Raw genomic sequence first — 17,894 nt, 5'->3', positions numbered from 1 at the left:
AAGCTGTCAAATTACAAGACCCTTGCGCCCCTAACCCTTTGGAACCCCCCCCCAGGGATGTTCAAACTTGACAGCTTTAAGACTTGTGGACTTCAACTCCCAGAATTCATCTTCCAGTCATGTTGGCTCAAGAACTCTGGAATTGAAGTGTGCAAGTCTTAAAGCGTCACGTTACAAGACCCTTGCACCCCTAACCCTTTAGAAATAACCCCCAGGGGTGTTCAAACTTGACAGCTTTAAGACTTTTGGACTTCAACTCCCAGAATTCCTCCTCCAGTCATGTTGGCTCAGGAACTCTGGAATTGAAGTGTGCAAGTCTTAAAGCTGTCAAGTTACAAGACCTTTGCACCCCTAACACTTTAGGGAAAAAAACCCAGGGGTGTTCAAACTTGACAGCTTTAAGACTTGTGGACTTCAACTCCCAGAATTCCTCCTCTCGCTCTTCATCTTGATGATGTGTGGACGGGCAGGGGGAGGGAGCTGGAACTGGTTCTAAACAGCACTGTAGATTTGTGGAACCTCTTCTATAGAAGAGGTTAGAACTGGCAGGAACTCACCCCTGGTTTGACACCTCTGACCTACATGAAGCTGCTGGAGAAGTCATCCTTCAGAGTAGGGTATTGTATCCACAATATGCTGGCTATATCCAATGGTACATCCCCATTCTGCATTTTTCTGGCATTTCCATGGAAGTCTTGAACTAGCGCCTAGAAGCCATAGGGGCTAGATAGGATAAAGGAGGCTGAATTGAACACATCAATCACTTTGTGTTGATACTAGCATTAGGCTCTTATACAACACCCATTGCATTTTCTTTCGTTCCAGGCTTACCGTGATGAATTCATTGCAGAATGGAGAAAATTGAAGCTGGATGTTGTGCTTTGTCCTGCTTTGGGCCCAGCCTTTAATCTAGGATATGCTGGCAAACTATTTGGTATCAAATCATACTTCCACTATAACTTTCTCTGTGTACCTTGTTCTTTTGCCTGTTCTAAGAAGGGTTAGATTCCAGGGGTATGAAAAAAACAACATCCCTGCAAGGTGGAATATGTGCACTGCTCCTTCTTTTTGAAGCTCTGATATCATTCTTTTGATCACTCCAGTTCCTGAATTGATTGGGAGACCGAGGCTGGCACTGTCAGATGAGGCCCCAGATGTCAATAAGCCAAATTTCAGTCAAGCCAAATCTTTATTATGGTCTTATACAAGCATAAAGAGAGTGGAGTACAGTCAATTAGAAAGCCTAGAAGATATATCACAGTGTTAAAAAATTAAAGAAAAAAACTAGAAGATATTAAAACAATGTGTGTGTGTGTGTGTGTGTGTATGTATGTATGTATGTATGTATGTATATATATATATATATATATATATATATATATATATATATATATATATATATATATATATATATATATATATATATATATATATATATATATATATGCTGGTTTTGTTGTATTCGGGTCTTTTCCCGTGTAAGGTTGAGATTGTCTTTGCAACGTTTCGGCAGGATCTCACCTGCCATCTTCAAGCGTGGGCTCAAAAGCTTTTGAGCCCACGCTTGAAGATGGCAGGTGAGATCCTGCCGAAACGTTGCAAAGACAATCTCAACCTTACATGGGAAAAGACCCGAATACAACAAAACCAGCATACCTACACCCGTGAAAATCTACGAAAACAAATATATATACACACACACACACACACACACACACACACACCATATAAACAAACTGTAAGAAAGGATACGAGCATTAGAGCATTTTATTAGAACATAAAATATTGGTATGTAGAAGATGATAGCTATCAAATTACAGAGCATGGCGCCCTATAGCTAGGTGATCATTAAGCCCAGTTTCAATCTGTGCCCTCAAATCTCCCTTGCAGGAAAGCATGTAGAATGAATTAAGGAACCTGTCACAGGGCAGGTGATCAAAAGATATCATCAAAATGTAGCTTCCTGTCAGAGTAAAATAAAAGTGAGGAAGCAGACTTTAGCAGGTAACACTGTAAAGGAAATAGAGCTGCTTTCTAGGTAATAATGGTAGCAATGCAATAAAAGAATAGATAGATTAATAATAAAGCATAACAACAATCAATTCAGAACTGACTAATTTAGTTCTTCAGATGATCAGGCCAATCAGAAAATGCATACATATGTACATACATACTATATGTTACTTTCTTAGATATGACCTTGGCTGATAGGGGTGTCTATTGGTCAGTACATCAGCTGAGTAAAGTCTCTTCTGGACTATCTACTCACCCTCATATCCTGCTTGCTCCTGTGAGTAGAGAATCCATTTCCTGTTTCTCAAGGGTAGGAACCTTGTCCCCAGACTGTTCTGAAGACAATCTCCACCCATCTTTTCTTGCTGTGCATAAGAAGGGCTGGTTTTTTTTAACCTTCTACCAGCAAAAGGGGTGTCATGAGGTCCATCTGTTGTGCTTTATTACTTTTTGGCAAGACGCTTGCTCAAATGGCTAGTATGCACTGTGGTGAGAACATTTTTCCATGAACTACTTCGATGCCGGCCTGCTTCTGAAAGCCCTTTCCACAGAACCCCAAAGTGTGCTTAGATCTACAAGGCACATCCCAGGCCGTGCACGGACTTCCTATCTACACATAAAAACACCAATGATTTGGGAAACAGGTTCAACAGTCATGAGTTATCCACAACTGAATAACTCCAGTGATGTGGGTTGAGTACACCCTTTAGAGTTCTGTTAAGAGTTCACCGGTGAACTGAAAGGCCATTCTTTTTGAAACTGGTTCACGAGTGGATCAATGAAATGCTAGATAAATGAGTGAAAGACATCAAACATTGGATGAACTGGGATAGGGAAGGTTGAAGGTCTCTCATTGAAGATAGAACCAACAGAAGATCTGTAAATAGAAAGTATGTGTCACAGAGACCTACCCTTAGAAAGGAAAGCACTTGGTGTCCTGACATAGATAGAAAACACATCAGTCAGACACTATGGTAACTGTAGTCCAAACAAATCATTGCCAAGGTGAAGGGACGAACCCTGCTTCAGAGAGGAGGCTAAACTAGCTTTTTCCCATTGGATTTACCTTGAGGCCCAAGCAGCTTATGGCTGCCAGGTGGCACAACCCTAAGTATCCATCCAGAACAATTTTGCAACTGTTCTTAGAGTTGTTTCAGATGATTTGTCGAATGATAAAATAATGCAAGGCAAGCATCAGGCAGCCCTGACATTTTGGGTTCATTTCCTTATTTCTCAAAAATTAAAAAAAAAAAAATCCCTGAAGAGAAGATGATGATGCCATTTCTCAGCAAGCATTAGATATTTTCCCGCACTTGTAAATTGTTCCAATTTCCTCACCAGAAAGCTATTACCCTGAAGCATAGCTCTCTTGTTGCTATATTCATGTAGTTATATAGCAGTTGTGGACCTCAACTCTAATAAGAAGGAAAATGGTTCTGAAAACATTATGTTTTCATCCTCCCTTGTTCAGGACAAGCTATATATGATGCTGACAATCTTCAGCATATATTCAACATATTTTATTTGATGGCTTTCTCATAAAAGCCACAGCCTTCCACCCCTTGGGCAACTGCATCACTGCCAGCATATTGTGATTGCGCTGGTGGCATCCACCCCATATGGCTTCCTGGCTTGTGGAGGATGGAACTGAGTAGCATCTGTGGGCTGCAGAATGGATTGTATTGTTACGCTATTAATATGCTACAGTCACAACATGATGGCCTGATCCTGTTGAGAAATAAATAACTTGTATATGGTGTCTTTTCCAGTTGCTACTACTTATACCCATCTATACAATGTCTTGAATTTCCCTGCTGGAGTTGTACCAGTCACAACAGTTACACAAATAGATGAAGAGGAATTGAAGCATTACAAAGGGCACTATGGAGACTTCTGGGATACAAGAATGAAGGAGGTTAGTGAACAGCAAGAAATGCAATTGCCATTTATGGGAGTCAAGATATTGCTGAAATCTTCACTTTGCAGTACAAAATGTTAGCAGAATGGATCCTTCCTGACTGCTCCTCTGAGACCGGTGAAATTTGGTGACTGGTTTCCTTTGGAGAAATTTGAAGAACAGTCTCTTGACAAAAATTCAAAGTTGCTTTCATTCCAGAATGAGCTAACTCACCATGACCAACTCTCTGCAGCCCAACTCACCATGGCCAACTTGCTTTGGGACAACTCAACGTGGCCAACTTGCCATGGGACAACTTGCCATAGGACAATTTAACAATTCAATTTAATTATTTAAAATAAATAAAAATATTTACATTTTTGTCATACATTTCATTTTCTTCCTCCTTTTCCATCCTTTCTTTAATGATTCTATTCTATCTTTTCTTTGATATTAGTGTAACACTTCTCCTGCAGTGAGTTGTCCCACAGCAAGTTGGCTGTGGTGAGTTGGCCATGGCGAGTTGGCTGTGGCTTCATTCATTGGCTACATTGAGGTTGAGTTGGATCCCTGTTATTACTAAAGAAAATTGTACTTTAATTTAAGAATATTTTTTCCTGATTTGAGCATGAGTCTATTTAATTCAAATAGGTCCTACTGAGTTATAAGGGACTTTTATCTCCTTTAAAGGAATTTGAGCTATAGCTTGGCGTGACCCTATAAGATGTGACTCTGCCAAAAATATAGCTTTGAATAGGCTGAGAATTCTGGTGATTTCATTGACATGACAATATTGTTGGCAGTAATATTGTCAGACTGCATTTGCATTTGAGCCTTTTTTGCTATGGAAAATGCTCATTGGAGAAGAAGTTATGCCTTTATGGTATACCTCTAGCTCAGCCCTGTACAACTTTATTATCAGATTCAAATGATGTAATGATGTAAAGGTTGCTAAACTTTATTTAAAAGAACAATTATTTCCATATTCACATTTTTTCTTCTATTTTTCTGATTGATGATTGCAACAAAGATGCATCCATCCATCCATCCATCCATCCATTCATTCTTGGCAGTAACAATCAGTCAGCCACTTCCTTTGCCTAGTTTGTTGTTGTTGTTGTTGTTGTTGTTGTTGTTGTTACATTCTAAGATTTTCTGGTGGTAGATACTATAAATACTAATTCTGCTTTTTTATGGTCAGCCAAGAGTGACTAGAAGCTGCTACCTAGCTGACTATATAATATTGATTTTGCTGCAATATCTAGGTTAAAGAATTCTTTTAGCATTGGGATCCTATTTTATTGGCAGTCCTATGTTGCACACCTCAAAATCTCTAGCTCTTGTAAGCATCGTTCACATGCCAATGGTTATGGGTGGGTGCTGGATCAGTGCCTCCCATTAGATATAAGAAGGTACTTCTGCTTACTTTCTGCTAAGTTCCAAGTCGCATTGAGTTCAAGGACTGATTTGCAGTCAAGAAGACTGATGAATACGTTGAGTAATGTCTTACCATTTTTGCTTCTCCTATAGGCTGTGGAAGATGCTGTGGGGCTCCCTGTAGCAGTCCAGTGCGTGGCCTTGCCATGGCAAGAAGAATTGTGTCTTCGGTTCATGAAAGAAGTGGAGACAGTTTCCCATGGGAGATGGGGAAAGAGAAAAATATGACTCTGTCAGAAAGAAGGCTGCAAGGAATGTTGATCTTTCTAAATAAACTTTATATTGACTTATGCAGTTTATTTCTGGGTTAGCTCAGCTATATTTTCACCAATGTTCAGCAAGATACGATATAGAGAGATTAGAAGATATGGTTTAGAAAGTAGAGAATTTTTGGTAATGTTTTGTAATTAGGGCTAAATAAAGCATATGGACAACAGGATTTTTCAGACAGACTCCTTTAAATTATGCTATCACTTCGAAGGTATGATACAATTATTCTGTCATTGCTTCATCAACTATTGGGACTTTTGAGAAAGCTGTCAATGGAAAATGCTGGTGTCAGTAAATTCTATACTGTAAAATTCTGTGAATGAGATAAGTTGATTGTGCAATAAAAACCTTTTCTGTAAATCTGAACAGATGAATCTGGGACAATTTAAAATCAGACCAGTGATCTAGGATGTTACTATGGTAACTGATACCACCCAGTTTCTTTGAATCTCAAAAATTATTTGCAAAACTGAAATGAATATGTTAGTTCTATATGAAGAAAACATTGCAAGATAGATTAATCTTCCAAAAGAATGAATGGAGAGTACACAGAAGGAAAGATCATCTGGAAGTTGCCTGAATCATGGTAAAAAGAATTATAATACAGAATGTCACAAACATTTGTGGACGTATACTAAAGGAAGCTGGGAAAAGGATATTTGGTAAAATGATAAAGCAAAAAAAGGTTGTAGAAGGATAAAAGAATAAATATGGTGATTTTAAAATTAATATAAAAGATAGATTCATGTGCATATAGAGAAAATACAGTTCCAAAGAATATAGGTCAAAGAGAATGAGGCATGGTTAAAATTACAGTGGTAGACAGAGAAACACAGATTGATTCTCAGACCAAGATAGAATTAAATTATTACTTTGGAAGTGGGTGAAGTGGGCTACAAATGAAAACTACAGAAAAATAAGTGCAATTAAAAATGCTGGAAAATAGTGGTGTGTCAAAGAATGGAATTGAAACAAATACAGTGGTAGGCTCGGGTGTGGGTTCCTGCCAGTTCTAATCTCTTCTACAGAAGGGGTTCCAAAAATCTACAGTGCCGTTTAGAACCGGTTCCAGCTCCCTACCCCTGCCCGTCCACACATCATCAAGATGAAGAGTGAGAAGAGGAATTCTGGAAGTTGAAGTCCACAAGTCTTAAAGCTGTCAAGTTTGAACACCCCTGGTGTTTTGTTTTCTAAAGGGTTAGGGGTGCAAGGTCTTGTAACTTGACCGTTTTAAGACTTGCGTGCTTCAAATGCCAGAGTTTCTGATCCAACATTTTGGTTGTTAAGTGAGTTTCACCATATTTTACAAGTTGGCCATGCCCGTCCAGTCACATGACTGGCAAGCCACTCCTACAAAGCTGGGAAGATGTTTTCTGGGAAGATGTGTAGCTAAAAGTCAGTCTACATTGAGTGTACATCTGACTTTGGGGATACTTCTTCATAACCAAACAAAAATGTATTTTCTGTGCAGTTCACACCACTTGCTTGCTGAATCTGGATGTCATAAAGCAAAACCCACATTTTGTAATTAACCCCAGTGCCCCGTTTTGACTGGCAGAGTGCTGCAGGAGCCTGAGTGCTATCACACCCCCTGGCACTGCCACCTAGCCACAGCCACCCAGCCAGTCATTAGGGCAGAGAACCAGTTGTTCAAAAATTTGCAGCCCACCACTGAACAAATAGTGCTAGAATTAGCATTCAAGAAAAATATGGTGAAAAGCAAATCATAAATGCTATGAAAATGGGTTTTTTTTTAAAGGTAAGGTTGCAAGCATAACTCTATATGTGCTTATAGATGTAGTTTGTTAACTCTAATCCTTTATGGCTGTTCAACTGGTTTAATTTATTTAATAAATGTATATGCCACAACTTGTTTAATGTGTGTATAAAGACACACAATACAATAGCAGAGTTGGAAGGGACCTTGGAGGTCTTCTAGTCCAACCCCCTGCGTAGGCAGGAAACCCTATACCGTTTCAGACAAATGGCTATCCAACAGCTTCTTAAAGACTTCCGGTGTTGGGGCATTCACAACTTCTGGAGGCAAACTGTTCCACTGATTAATTGTTCTAACTGTCAGGAAGTTTCACACATGCCTGACAATCAGAAGAGTGCCATTATTGTTCTCTAGTACTGATAGTAAGACTGAAAGCAAAAATAATATAGGAGGTTCATTTAAGTCTGCTGGATTGTGATTGAAAGAGGATCAGCAGTGACAATAAACACATTTTGGGAAGTGCAATTTGGCTTTATGATGATCATGGAATACGCAGACCATATTATTGCTCTTTAACAACTCACTAAGAAATGTATGAATATGAGGAAGTTTATTAGACATTTTATTAAGTTAAAGCATGTAATAATAATAAGTACAAATCCATTACATTTACATGCTGCCTGACTCCCAAATATTAAAACATTTAACATTTAAAGAAAATACTTTTCTTTCTTTCACTTAAATGGAGATTCTTCTTGTTGCAGGAAATTAGACCACCAGTCACTGACCAGTAATTTTTTCTCTTTTTCAATAATATCTTGCAAATGTGGATCACTGCCAAACTGCTTCTGAGGGTTTTGAAACTAAAAAGCCTAATGATGGGAAGTATCTCCCTTCCCCGATTCCCAATTGTTTCTCTTAAATACCCTCCCTGCCACTTGAAATTAAACACACGGTTGCTTTGAAAGAAGAGACAATCAGCTTTTGTGGAATGTGCTAATTCATTTTCATTTCAGTATTCCTTCACCAGCATGGCCTTAACACTGGGAAAGCCCACGCCTAGAAATATTTTTCTCAACCTCCAATATTTTTGTGACATTATGAAATAGTGCCACATTTCCCAACTAGATAGTGGTCATTAAGGATCATGGTTAGGACTTCTGGTGGCACCGTAGGCGTTGAAAGATGCTCCTCTGGGAACGCCAGCCCTGTGACCGAGTTAAGCTGCTAGAACAGCGTAAATCAGCTGTCTAGCGTCTTGAAAACTCTTCCCTCGGGAAAAGAGGGTGAGATGAGCAGCCGGGCAAGGGTAGAGCCCCCCTAGACCCCCAGGAGCAATTCTGGGGCTCGAAGGGTGAGAGCTCCCCAGTGGCCTGACAGAACTTCTCGTCTGGGATGCTTCTGCTCTAGCAGAAACAAAACGTCACGACCATCCCTGCAATCAACGTTTTAATCAACCTTTGAATAAGATGCAGGCAGAGCAAAGACAGGAGTGATTACAACAGCAAGTACAAACTTTAACTCTGATGTAGTATGTATGTATGTATGTATGTATGTATGTATGTATGTATTTATTTATTTATTTATTTATTAGATTTGTTAGCCGCTCCCTCTCCACGAAGGGACTCGGGGCGGCGTACAATAAATAAAAAGCACATATTATACAATTAAACATTACACGGAGGAGGTGTAAAAATCACATAACAATCATTACAATACATAGAAATAGTAATAATAAAATTAAAAATTAAAATACCCCAATATAAAATTACAAGTTTAAAAGATTGCCAAGGAGGATTAAAATGGAACTATGGCTGAGCCAGGCCGGCTAGTTGAAAAAGGTGGGTCTTGAGTTTTGAACGGAAGGAGCGGAGGTCGGTAGTAATCCTAATGTCGGGGGGGAGGTCATTCCAGAGGGCTGGGCCCATCACAGAGAAGGCCCTGCTCCTGGGTGCTGCCCTCTGGCACTGCTTAGTGGACGGCACCCGGAGAAGTCCCTCTCTGTGAGAGCGAATTGGTCGTAGGGATGTATGGGGCAGGATGCGATCCCGCAGGTAACTAGGTCCTGTGCCATGGAGCGCTTTGAAGATGGTGATCAACACCTTGAAACGCACGTGATAGACCACAGGGAGCCAGTGCAGCTCGCGCAGGAGAGGTGTTATATGGGAGTATCTTGTACTCCCCATAATCACCCGCACGGCCGCATTCTGGACCAGCTGTAGTCTTCGGGTGCATCTCAAGGGAAGCCCCATGTAGAGAGCATTGCAGTAGTCTAGGCGGGACATCACCAGCGCGTGAGTGACTGTGCGAAGGGCATCCCGGTCCAATAAGGGGCGCATTTGGCGCACCAGGCGAACCTGGTGGAACGCCCCCCTCGCCATGGCTGCTACATGGTCATCCATGGACAGCCGGGCATCCAGGAGGACGCCCAAATTGCACGCCCGCTCCATGGGGGCCAGTTGCTCGCCCCCAATGGCCAGCGATGGAATCAGCTGGTTGAACCGGGGGGCCGGCAGCCACAGCCACTCCGTCTTGGAGGGGTTGAGCTTGAGTCTGTTGTCACCCATCCAGACCCGTACGGCTTCCAAACACCGGGACATCATTTCGACGGCCTCGTTGGGGTGGTTCGGGGTGGAGATGTACAGCTGCGTATCATCAGCGTACAGATGATATCCCACCCCAAAACCACGAATAATCTCACCCAGCGGCTTCATATATGTGTTGAACAGGAGAGGCGAGAGGACCGACCCCTGCGGCACCCCACAAGTGAGAGGCCTCAGGGTCGACCTCTGCTCCCCTGCCAACACGTGTTGCGTCCGGTCGGAGAGGTAGGAGCAGAACCACCATAAAACGGTGCCCCTTACCCCCAACCCCTCCAGCTGGTGCAGTAGGATACCATGGTCGATGGTATCAAAAGCCGCTGAGAGGTCTAATAGGACCAGGATAGAGGAACAACCCCTATCCCTACTACTTCCTTCTGTGAAGATTAAGGGGAAAGGAAGATGGCTCCTGAATATCAAAGGACGTGGTGAAAGTGAAACTTAAAAGGAAGGATAGTATTTGTTAAATGCCTGTTAATGTTGTTAAAAGATTCAAGAGCTCAAGATTAAAGAAAACAGCATTGGTTTACTAACAAGCTACAAGATTTAACAAATCTGGGGATTAGGTGGACTTTTTGGATTTAATAATCTGGCTGTTGAAAAGTGTGATTTGAATATTTGGAAATGGCTTCAAAACAAACAAAATTAAGTGTTTCTAAGAGCGCTGGAAGTTCCCCAGCCCAGACACATAAATTGCAGTCTTTATTACCCCCAGCGGATACACAAACGTTGACACCTGAAACCCTCCAAAGTGCTTTAAAGGAACAAGCCGTTGTTCTGGAAGGAAAGATCACAAATGATTTTAAAGATGTGTCTGACGAAATGTCTGAAATCAAGGATTTAATCCAAACCGCAATCAACAGATAAGAGAAGATAGAGTGGATGCATTTAAGAGCTTACTTGGTTATGTAACATCACTGGAGGATAGGGTGGAAGAAATTAACCAGTCTAATGTCAATTTGGAGAATAAAGTTGATAAGACACAAAGTAAGATCGAGAAGTCAGAGGCAGAGGTTACAATGATACAACGTAGAGCGATGGAATTTGCTTTGAGAATAAGAGGCCTGAAAGAAAATAACCAAGAATGCTTGAGAGAGATTTTTGCAGAAGACTTTGCTCAATTAATTGGCGAACCAAAGGCAGAATATGATTGGCAGATGGACAAAATTTACCGTGTTAATTCATGGATTGCCAGACAAAGACAACTACCAAGATATATTGTAATCTATTTTGTCACCAGGAAAACAAGGAATGGAATATTACAAGCGACTTATAAAAACAAGCTACAAGTGGCAGGTCAGGAGGTGGCAGTACTGAAGGAAATTCCCCCTAAAATGTTGAGATCCAGAAAGGACTATGCATTTCTAGTGGATGAACTTAGAAATCATCAGATACAGTATAGATGGGAGGTTCTCGGCCGGACTGGTGGTGAATTATTTAGGTGAAATATATTGTCTTAATTCAGTTTGGAAGGCAAGAGATTTTTACAGTAATGTACTAAAGGCTGGATACCCACCATCTCCAGGACTCAGAAGAAGAAAAGAAGCAGGGGAGGCTAGACAGGAAAATACCCAGGTACAAGCAGGTGCTGCTCAAGCCTTGGAATTACTCGAGGAGACAGAAGGAGTTATGGAACAAAAACAAACCCGAGCGGCAACCAAACGTAAAGAACAAGAATTAAAGATTCAACAAGCTCAGATAACAACCCAAGAAGCTATAAATATAAATACAGAAGCTGTGGGGGGAGCCAGACCTAAGAAGAAATTCCAGCAGAATTGAATTGAATTGAATTTATTGAATTTATAGACCGCCCCCTCTCCCCGAAGGGATTCCAGCAGGATTTCCAGGTGGCTCTTAAAAAGCTTCAGGGGGCTGAAGATGACAATTAAATTCCTAACCTGGAATGTTAATGGTTTAAACTCACCACAAAAAAGGAAAAAAAATATTTCACCATTTGAAACAATTTGAAAATGACATAATTTGTTTGCAAGAAACACATATTAGAACAAATGACCAGAAATATCTGATGAATGCAAGATTGGGAATGCACTTTGTGGCATCTGCACCGGAGAAGAAAAATGGTATAGTTATATACTTAAGGAAAGACTTAAAGGCTGAATTAATTGAAGCAGATCCTCAAGGAAGATATATTGCAATTGAATTATTAATAGAAGGAAAGAAAATACTTTTAATGGGAGTATATGCTCCCAATCAACAACAAATTTTTTTTTACAAGTTGCTCCATACTAAATTAATACAATGGGATTATAGATCGTGTATATTACTGGGTGACTGGAATGGAGTATTGGATACTATGAAGGACAAGAAGGGACTTTCGCAAAATATTCAAACACGAGTAAAATTGCCTAAATCTTTCTTCGATATGATGGAGGATATGGAACTGAGGGATATTTGGAGAGAACAGAATGTTAAAAACAAGACTTTACATTTTTTTCTGATAGGCACCAATCCTTTTCTAGAATTGACTTTATATTAATTATGAATGATCTTCCTTCCAGGGTGAAGAAGACAAAGATATGTCCGAGAACCCTAACAGATCATAACCCGGTGTGGATGGAACTGGAATATGGAGAGGGATCTAGGAGGTCTTGGAGGTTAAATGAAAATTTATTTAGATATGAGGGAAATGTTACAGAATGTAAAAAACTACTGAAAGAATATTTTGCTTTTAACATGCATAAGGGAATATCCACGGAAATGGTTTGGGATGCAAGTAAAGCATATATGAGAGGTGTTTTAATAAACTTGAATAACCTATATAGACGTAGACAGGGGGAAAAACGAAGGGAACTAGAAGAAGAGATAAAAAAGAAAGAGCAGGCACTAATATCTAACCCAGATGATAAGAAGACAAAAGAAGCAATTACTTTACTACGAGGGCAATTCAATATGTTGATGTCAGATCAAGTAGCAACTAATTTGTTATATGCTAAACACAATACTTTTTGCAATGCAAATAAACCAGATAGATGGTTAGCATATATGTTAAAGAAAAAACAAAACTCTCGTACCATAGAGAAAATAGAGTACAAAGGTAAAGAAGTTTATCAACAGGATATGATTAAAAAGGCTTTTTTAGAATTTTATACAAGACTATATGCTGGGGATAAAATACAAGGTTTAGATATGGATAGATATTTGGAGAAAGAGAATGTTCCCATAGTTACAGATGAGCAAAGGGAAAGATTGAATCAACCGATATCCACAGAGGAAATTCTCCTAATAATTAAGCAGTTAAAAGTTGGTAAGGCCCCTGGCACAGATGAATTGACGGCGGTTTACTACAAAAATGTACAACTAGAAATGGTATAACCTCTTAAGGAACTATTTAATAAAATACAACTGGGAGGAGCGGTACCAACATCTTGGAGAACAGCCTTTATTTCCCTGATTCCGAAAGAAGATCAAGATCACAGTCAGCCAAAAAACTATAGGCCTATATCACTACTCAATACAGATTATAAAAATTTTGCTAAAATACTAGCAAATAGGTTGATGTCAGCTATACAACAAATGATTCACAATGATCAATCTGGTTTTATACATGGGAGACAAATGAAAAGTAATGTAAGACAAATTGTTAATATATTGGAGTATTTGGGGAAGAATAACCAAATCCCTGCAGTGCTTATATTTTTGGATGAGGAGAAAGCACTTGATCGAGTGGATTGGCAGTTTTTAATGAAAATAATACAAAAGATGCAGTTTGAGAGTATTTTACACAATCTATTAATGCAATATACCAGAAACAAACAGTACAGATTATAGTTAATGGTAGTCTAACAGAACCTTTTAAAATCGAAAAAGGAACAAGACAGGGATGTCCCCTGTCTCCATTATTGTTTATTTTAACTTTAGAATGATTGCTGAATAGAATACGTGACTCAGATGATGTACAGGGAATTAAGATTAGGCACTATTAATACAGAGTATGAGCATAGGTTCCAGACGGAGCTTGGGCCACCTCCTGTAACATTGACCCGCCCCCGGGTAGAGGACCTGGTGGTCGTGTAGAATAATGCGACTACCGGGGCCTTGAACCGGGTGGCGCCTTTGCGGCCTCTCCGGCGGCAACGATCCACCCTGGCCCCTTGGTTTACCGAGGAACTAAGGGTGATGAAATGCCGCAAGAGACGTCTAGAGAGTCGTTGGAGATCCTCTCACTCCGAATTTGATCGAACACAGGCACGAGCCCATTTAAGGACGTACCTTGTGGCATTGAGAGTGGCCAAACGCCAATATTGTGCCACTCTCATTGCATCCGCGGAGAACCGCCCTGCCGCCCTGTTTCGGATGTCCCGCTCCCTCTTGTTTCAGAGGCCGCGGGAGGCCCCTCTACAGGGCAGGGCAGAGGAATTTGGTAAATATCTGCAGGATAAAATCGCTCAAATCCGGAGGGATTGGGTCCCTGTCAGTGGTCCAATGGAGACGTCCATGGCGAGTCTTGAGGAATCGATCTGGGAGGAGTTTGACTTGGTTGCCATCGAGGATTTGGACAGAATGCGTGGACGACTGCGACCCACCACATGTTTATTGGACCCGTGCCCCTCCTGGCTTGTACTGGCATCCTGGGAGGTTACACGAGACTGGCTCCTGGGCCTAGTGAATGCTTCGTTGAGCGAGGGGTCTCTCCCGGCCGCCTTGAAAGAGGCGGTGGTGAGACCCTTGCTCAAGAAGCCTTCCCTGGACCCTTTGGAGCTGGCCAATTATCGTCCTGTCTCCAACCTTCCCTTTTTGGCGAAGGTTGTAGAGAGTGTGGTGGCCTACCAGTTTCCACGTCATCTGGAGGAAAATGATTATCTAGACCCACGCCAGTCCGGCTTCCGCCCCGGTCACAGCACGGAGACGGCCTTGGTCGCGTTGGTGGATGATCTCTGGAGGGCCAGAGATAGAGGTTGTTCCTCTATCCTGGTCCTATTAGACCTCTCGGCGGCTTTTGATACCATCGACCATGGTATCCTGCTGCGCCGGCTGGAGGGGGTGGGGGTCCGGGGCACCGTTTTGCGGTGGTTCGGCTCCTACCTTTCTGGCCGGACGCAGCGTGTGTTGGCAGGAGAAGAGAGGTCGACCCTACGCCCCCTTACTTGTGGGGTGCCACAGGGGTCGGTCCTCTCGCCACTCCTGTTCAACACATATATGAAGCCGCTGGGTGAGATCATCCGTGGTTTCGGGGTGGGATACCACCTGTACGCTGATGATACTCAGCTGTACTTTTCCACCCCGAACCACCCCAACGAGGCCATCGAAGTGATGTCCCGGTGTGTGGAAGCCGTACGGATCTGGATGGATGACAACCGACTCAAGCTCAACCCCTCCAAGACGGAGTGGCTGTGGGTACCAGCTCCCCGGTTCAGTCAATTAACTCCATCATTGGCCATTGGGGGCATTCAACTTGCCCCCGTGGAGCGGGTGCGCAATTTGGGCGTCCTCCTGGATGCCCGGCTGTCCATGGATGACCATGTGACAGCCGTGGCAAGGGGGGCGTTCCACCAGGTTCGCCTGGTGCGCCAATTGCGCCCCCTACTGGACCGGGACGCCTTACGCACAGTCACTCATGCGCTGGTGACGTCTCGCTTGGACTACTGTAACGCTCTCTACATGGGGCTTCCCTTGAAATGCACCCGGAGGCTACAGTTGGTCCAGAACGCAGCCGCGCGGGTAATTATGGGGAGTACTAGGTACTCCCATGTGACACCGTTCCTGCGCGAGCTGCACTGGCTTCCTGTGGTCTATCGGGTGCGTTTCAAGGTTTTGATAACAATCTTTAAAGCGCTCCATGGCTCAGGACCTAGTTACTTGCGGGATCGTATTCTGCCCCATACATCCCTGCGACCAATCCGCTTGCACAGAGAGGGCCTCCTCCAGGTGCCGTCCACTAGACAGTGTCGGGGGGCGGCGCCTAGGAGTAGAGCCTTCTCTGTGGCGGGCCCAGCCCTGTGGAATGACCTCCCTCCGGATATTAGGAATACCTCTGACCTCCGCTCCTTTCGTATTAAGCTTAAGACCCACCTATTCCAAGTAGCTGGCCTGGCTCAACTTTGATCTAACCATATCGCTCCTGACGGGTTTTTAATTGGGTATTTTAATTATATTTAATTATTTAGGGGTTTTTTAATCACTGTATTCTAATTGTTTTTTATTCATCAGCCGACCTCCTCCTTGTGTATGTCTCGGTATATGTCTCTGTTATATGTTTGTTTTGTCCACATATTTATTTCATATGTTTCATTGTACGCCGCCCCGAGTCCTTCGGGAGAGGGTGCGGCTAAGAAATAAATATTTATTATTTATTATTATTATTCGCAGATGACTTGGTCATAACTCTAACCCAACCGGGGAAATCAGCTATAGGTCTAATGAACATAATTAATCAATATGGTCAAATATCTGGGTTTAAAATAAATTTAGGGAAAACAAAGATGATAGTTAAGAATATGACTATAAATCAAAACGAAGAATTGGAAAGAGTAACAGGATGTGAGATACTTTAAAAGGTTAAATATCTAGGAGTTTATATCTCAACCTCAAATGGGAAATTATATAAGTATAATTATGAACCATTATGGTATAAAATACAGACAAATGAATAAATGGAAAAAATTACAATTGTCTTTATTGGGAAGGATAGCAGCAGTAAAAATGAACATTTTGCCTAAGTTTTTATTTCTTTTTCAAATGATACCAATTCTCAAAAAAGATGCAAATTTGGAAGAATGGCAGAAAGTTATTAATAACTTTGTTTGGGCAGGGAAGAAACCGAGAATAAAACTTAAAATAATGCAAGATATACGTGAAAGAGGAGGTTTGAAAATGCCCAACTTAAAATTATATTATGAAGCAGTAGTTTTAACAACAATTAATGATTAGATTAATTTAACAGAGGATAGAATATTGAATATTGAGGGATATGATTTGGTATATGGTTGGCATGCTTATTTAATATATGACAAGATTTTTAAAAGCCACATATTAAGGAATACTCTATTGCGTGTCTGGAAAAAATATCAATACAAGTTAAATGATAAGATACCTATGTGGGTAGTACCCAGAGAATATAGAGAATATAGAGAATATAAGTATAGAACAAAAATAGTACGTAATTACATATAAAGAGCTTCTTAACATAGAAGAGGTGCACCTCAGCTAAAACCCTTGAATGTATTAAGAGAGGAAAGGGTAATTCAAACCTGGTTTCAGTATGGACAGTTACAGGCTAGATGGAAAAAAGACCAGAAAATTGGTATCATACAAAATGAGGATAATTTGGTAAAACAAATTAGGGACCAGAGTCAAATGCATATAAAAAGGTTGTATAATACACTGATAGAAATAGACTCGGAAACAGAGTTAGTTAAAGATTGCATGATAAAATGGGCACAAAACTTTGAAGAACCAATATTGATGGAAACATAGAAAAGTTTTGGGTAAAAAATGTAAAATTTACGCAAGCTCAAAACTTGAGAAATAATTTTTATAAGATGTTCTATAGATGGCATTTAGATCCCAAAAAGTTAGCTTGTATGTATCTGAATTTACAATCTAAATGTTGGAGATGTGATTGTGTTGATGCTACATATTATCATGTATGGTGGACTTGTAAAAAAGTTAAAGCATTTTCGATAAAAATATGGTGGATTTTTCAAAATATTCTTAAAAAGAGGATAAAGTTCACTCCCCAGCTGTTCTTGTTAGACATAATTACAGATTGTACAGCTATAGAGACTAATTTGATTTTGAACTTTATAACGGCAGCAAGATTGTTGGTGGCGCAGTGCTGGAAGAAGGAAGAATTGCCTACTATTCAAGAATGGACATTAAAAGTAGCAAACTTAGCAGAGATGGCCAAAATCTCAGCATATTTGAAGGATTATTCAGATGAGAAATACAAGCTGGAATGGAAAAGATGGACTGACTACATTCAAAATAAATATTGGACTAA

General features: G+C 41.0%; 1 protein-coding gene across 1 annotated transcript in view; it reads left to right on the top strand.

Moving 5' to 3' along the window:
• Positions 1–5,983, top strand: part of LOC309388737 (vitamin D3 hydroxylase-associated protein-like) — a 37,406-nt gene extending 31,423 nt beyond the window's left edge. The window contains exons 13-15 of the mRNA XM_081946330.1: positions 826–934; positions 3,783–3,928; positions 5,441–5,983. Coding sequence (XP_081802456.1) covers positions 826–934; positions 3,783–3,928; positions 5,441–5,575 — 390 coding nt within the window. The 3' untranslated portion in view covers positions 5,576–5,983. The remainder of the gene's footprint in view (positions 1–825; positions 935–3,782; positions 3,929–5,440) is intronic.
• Positions 5,984–17,894: the final 11,911 nt, after the last annotated feature.

This window comes from Natrix helvetica (genome assembly GCF_964273705.1).
Source record: "Natrix helvetica genome assembly, chromosome: 3".
NCBI classification, from domain to species: domain Eukaryota; kingdom Metazoa; phylum Chordata; class Lepidosauria; order Squamata; family Natricidae; genus Natrix; species Natrix helvetica.
This window is presented reverse-complemented; position numbering and strand designations above follow the sequence as displayed.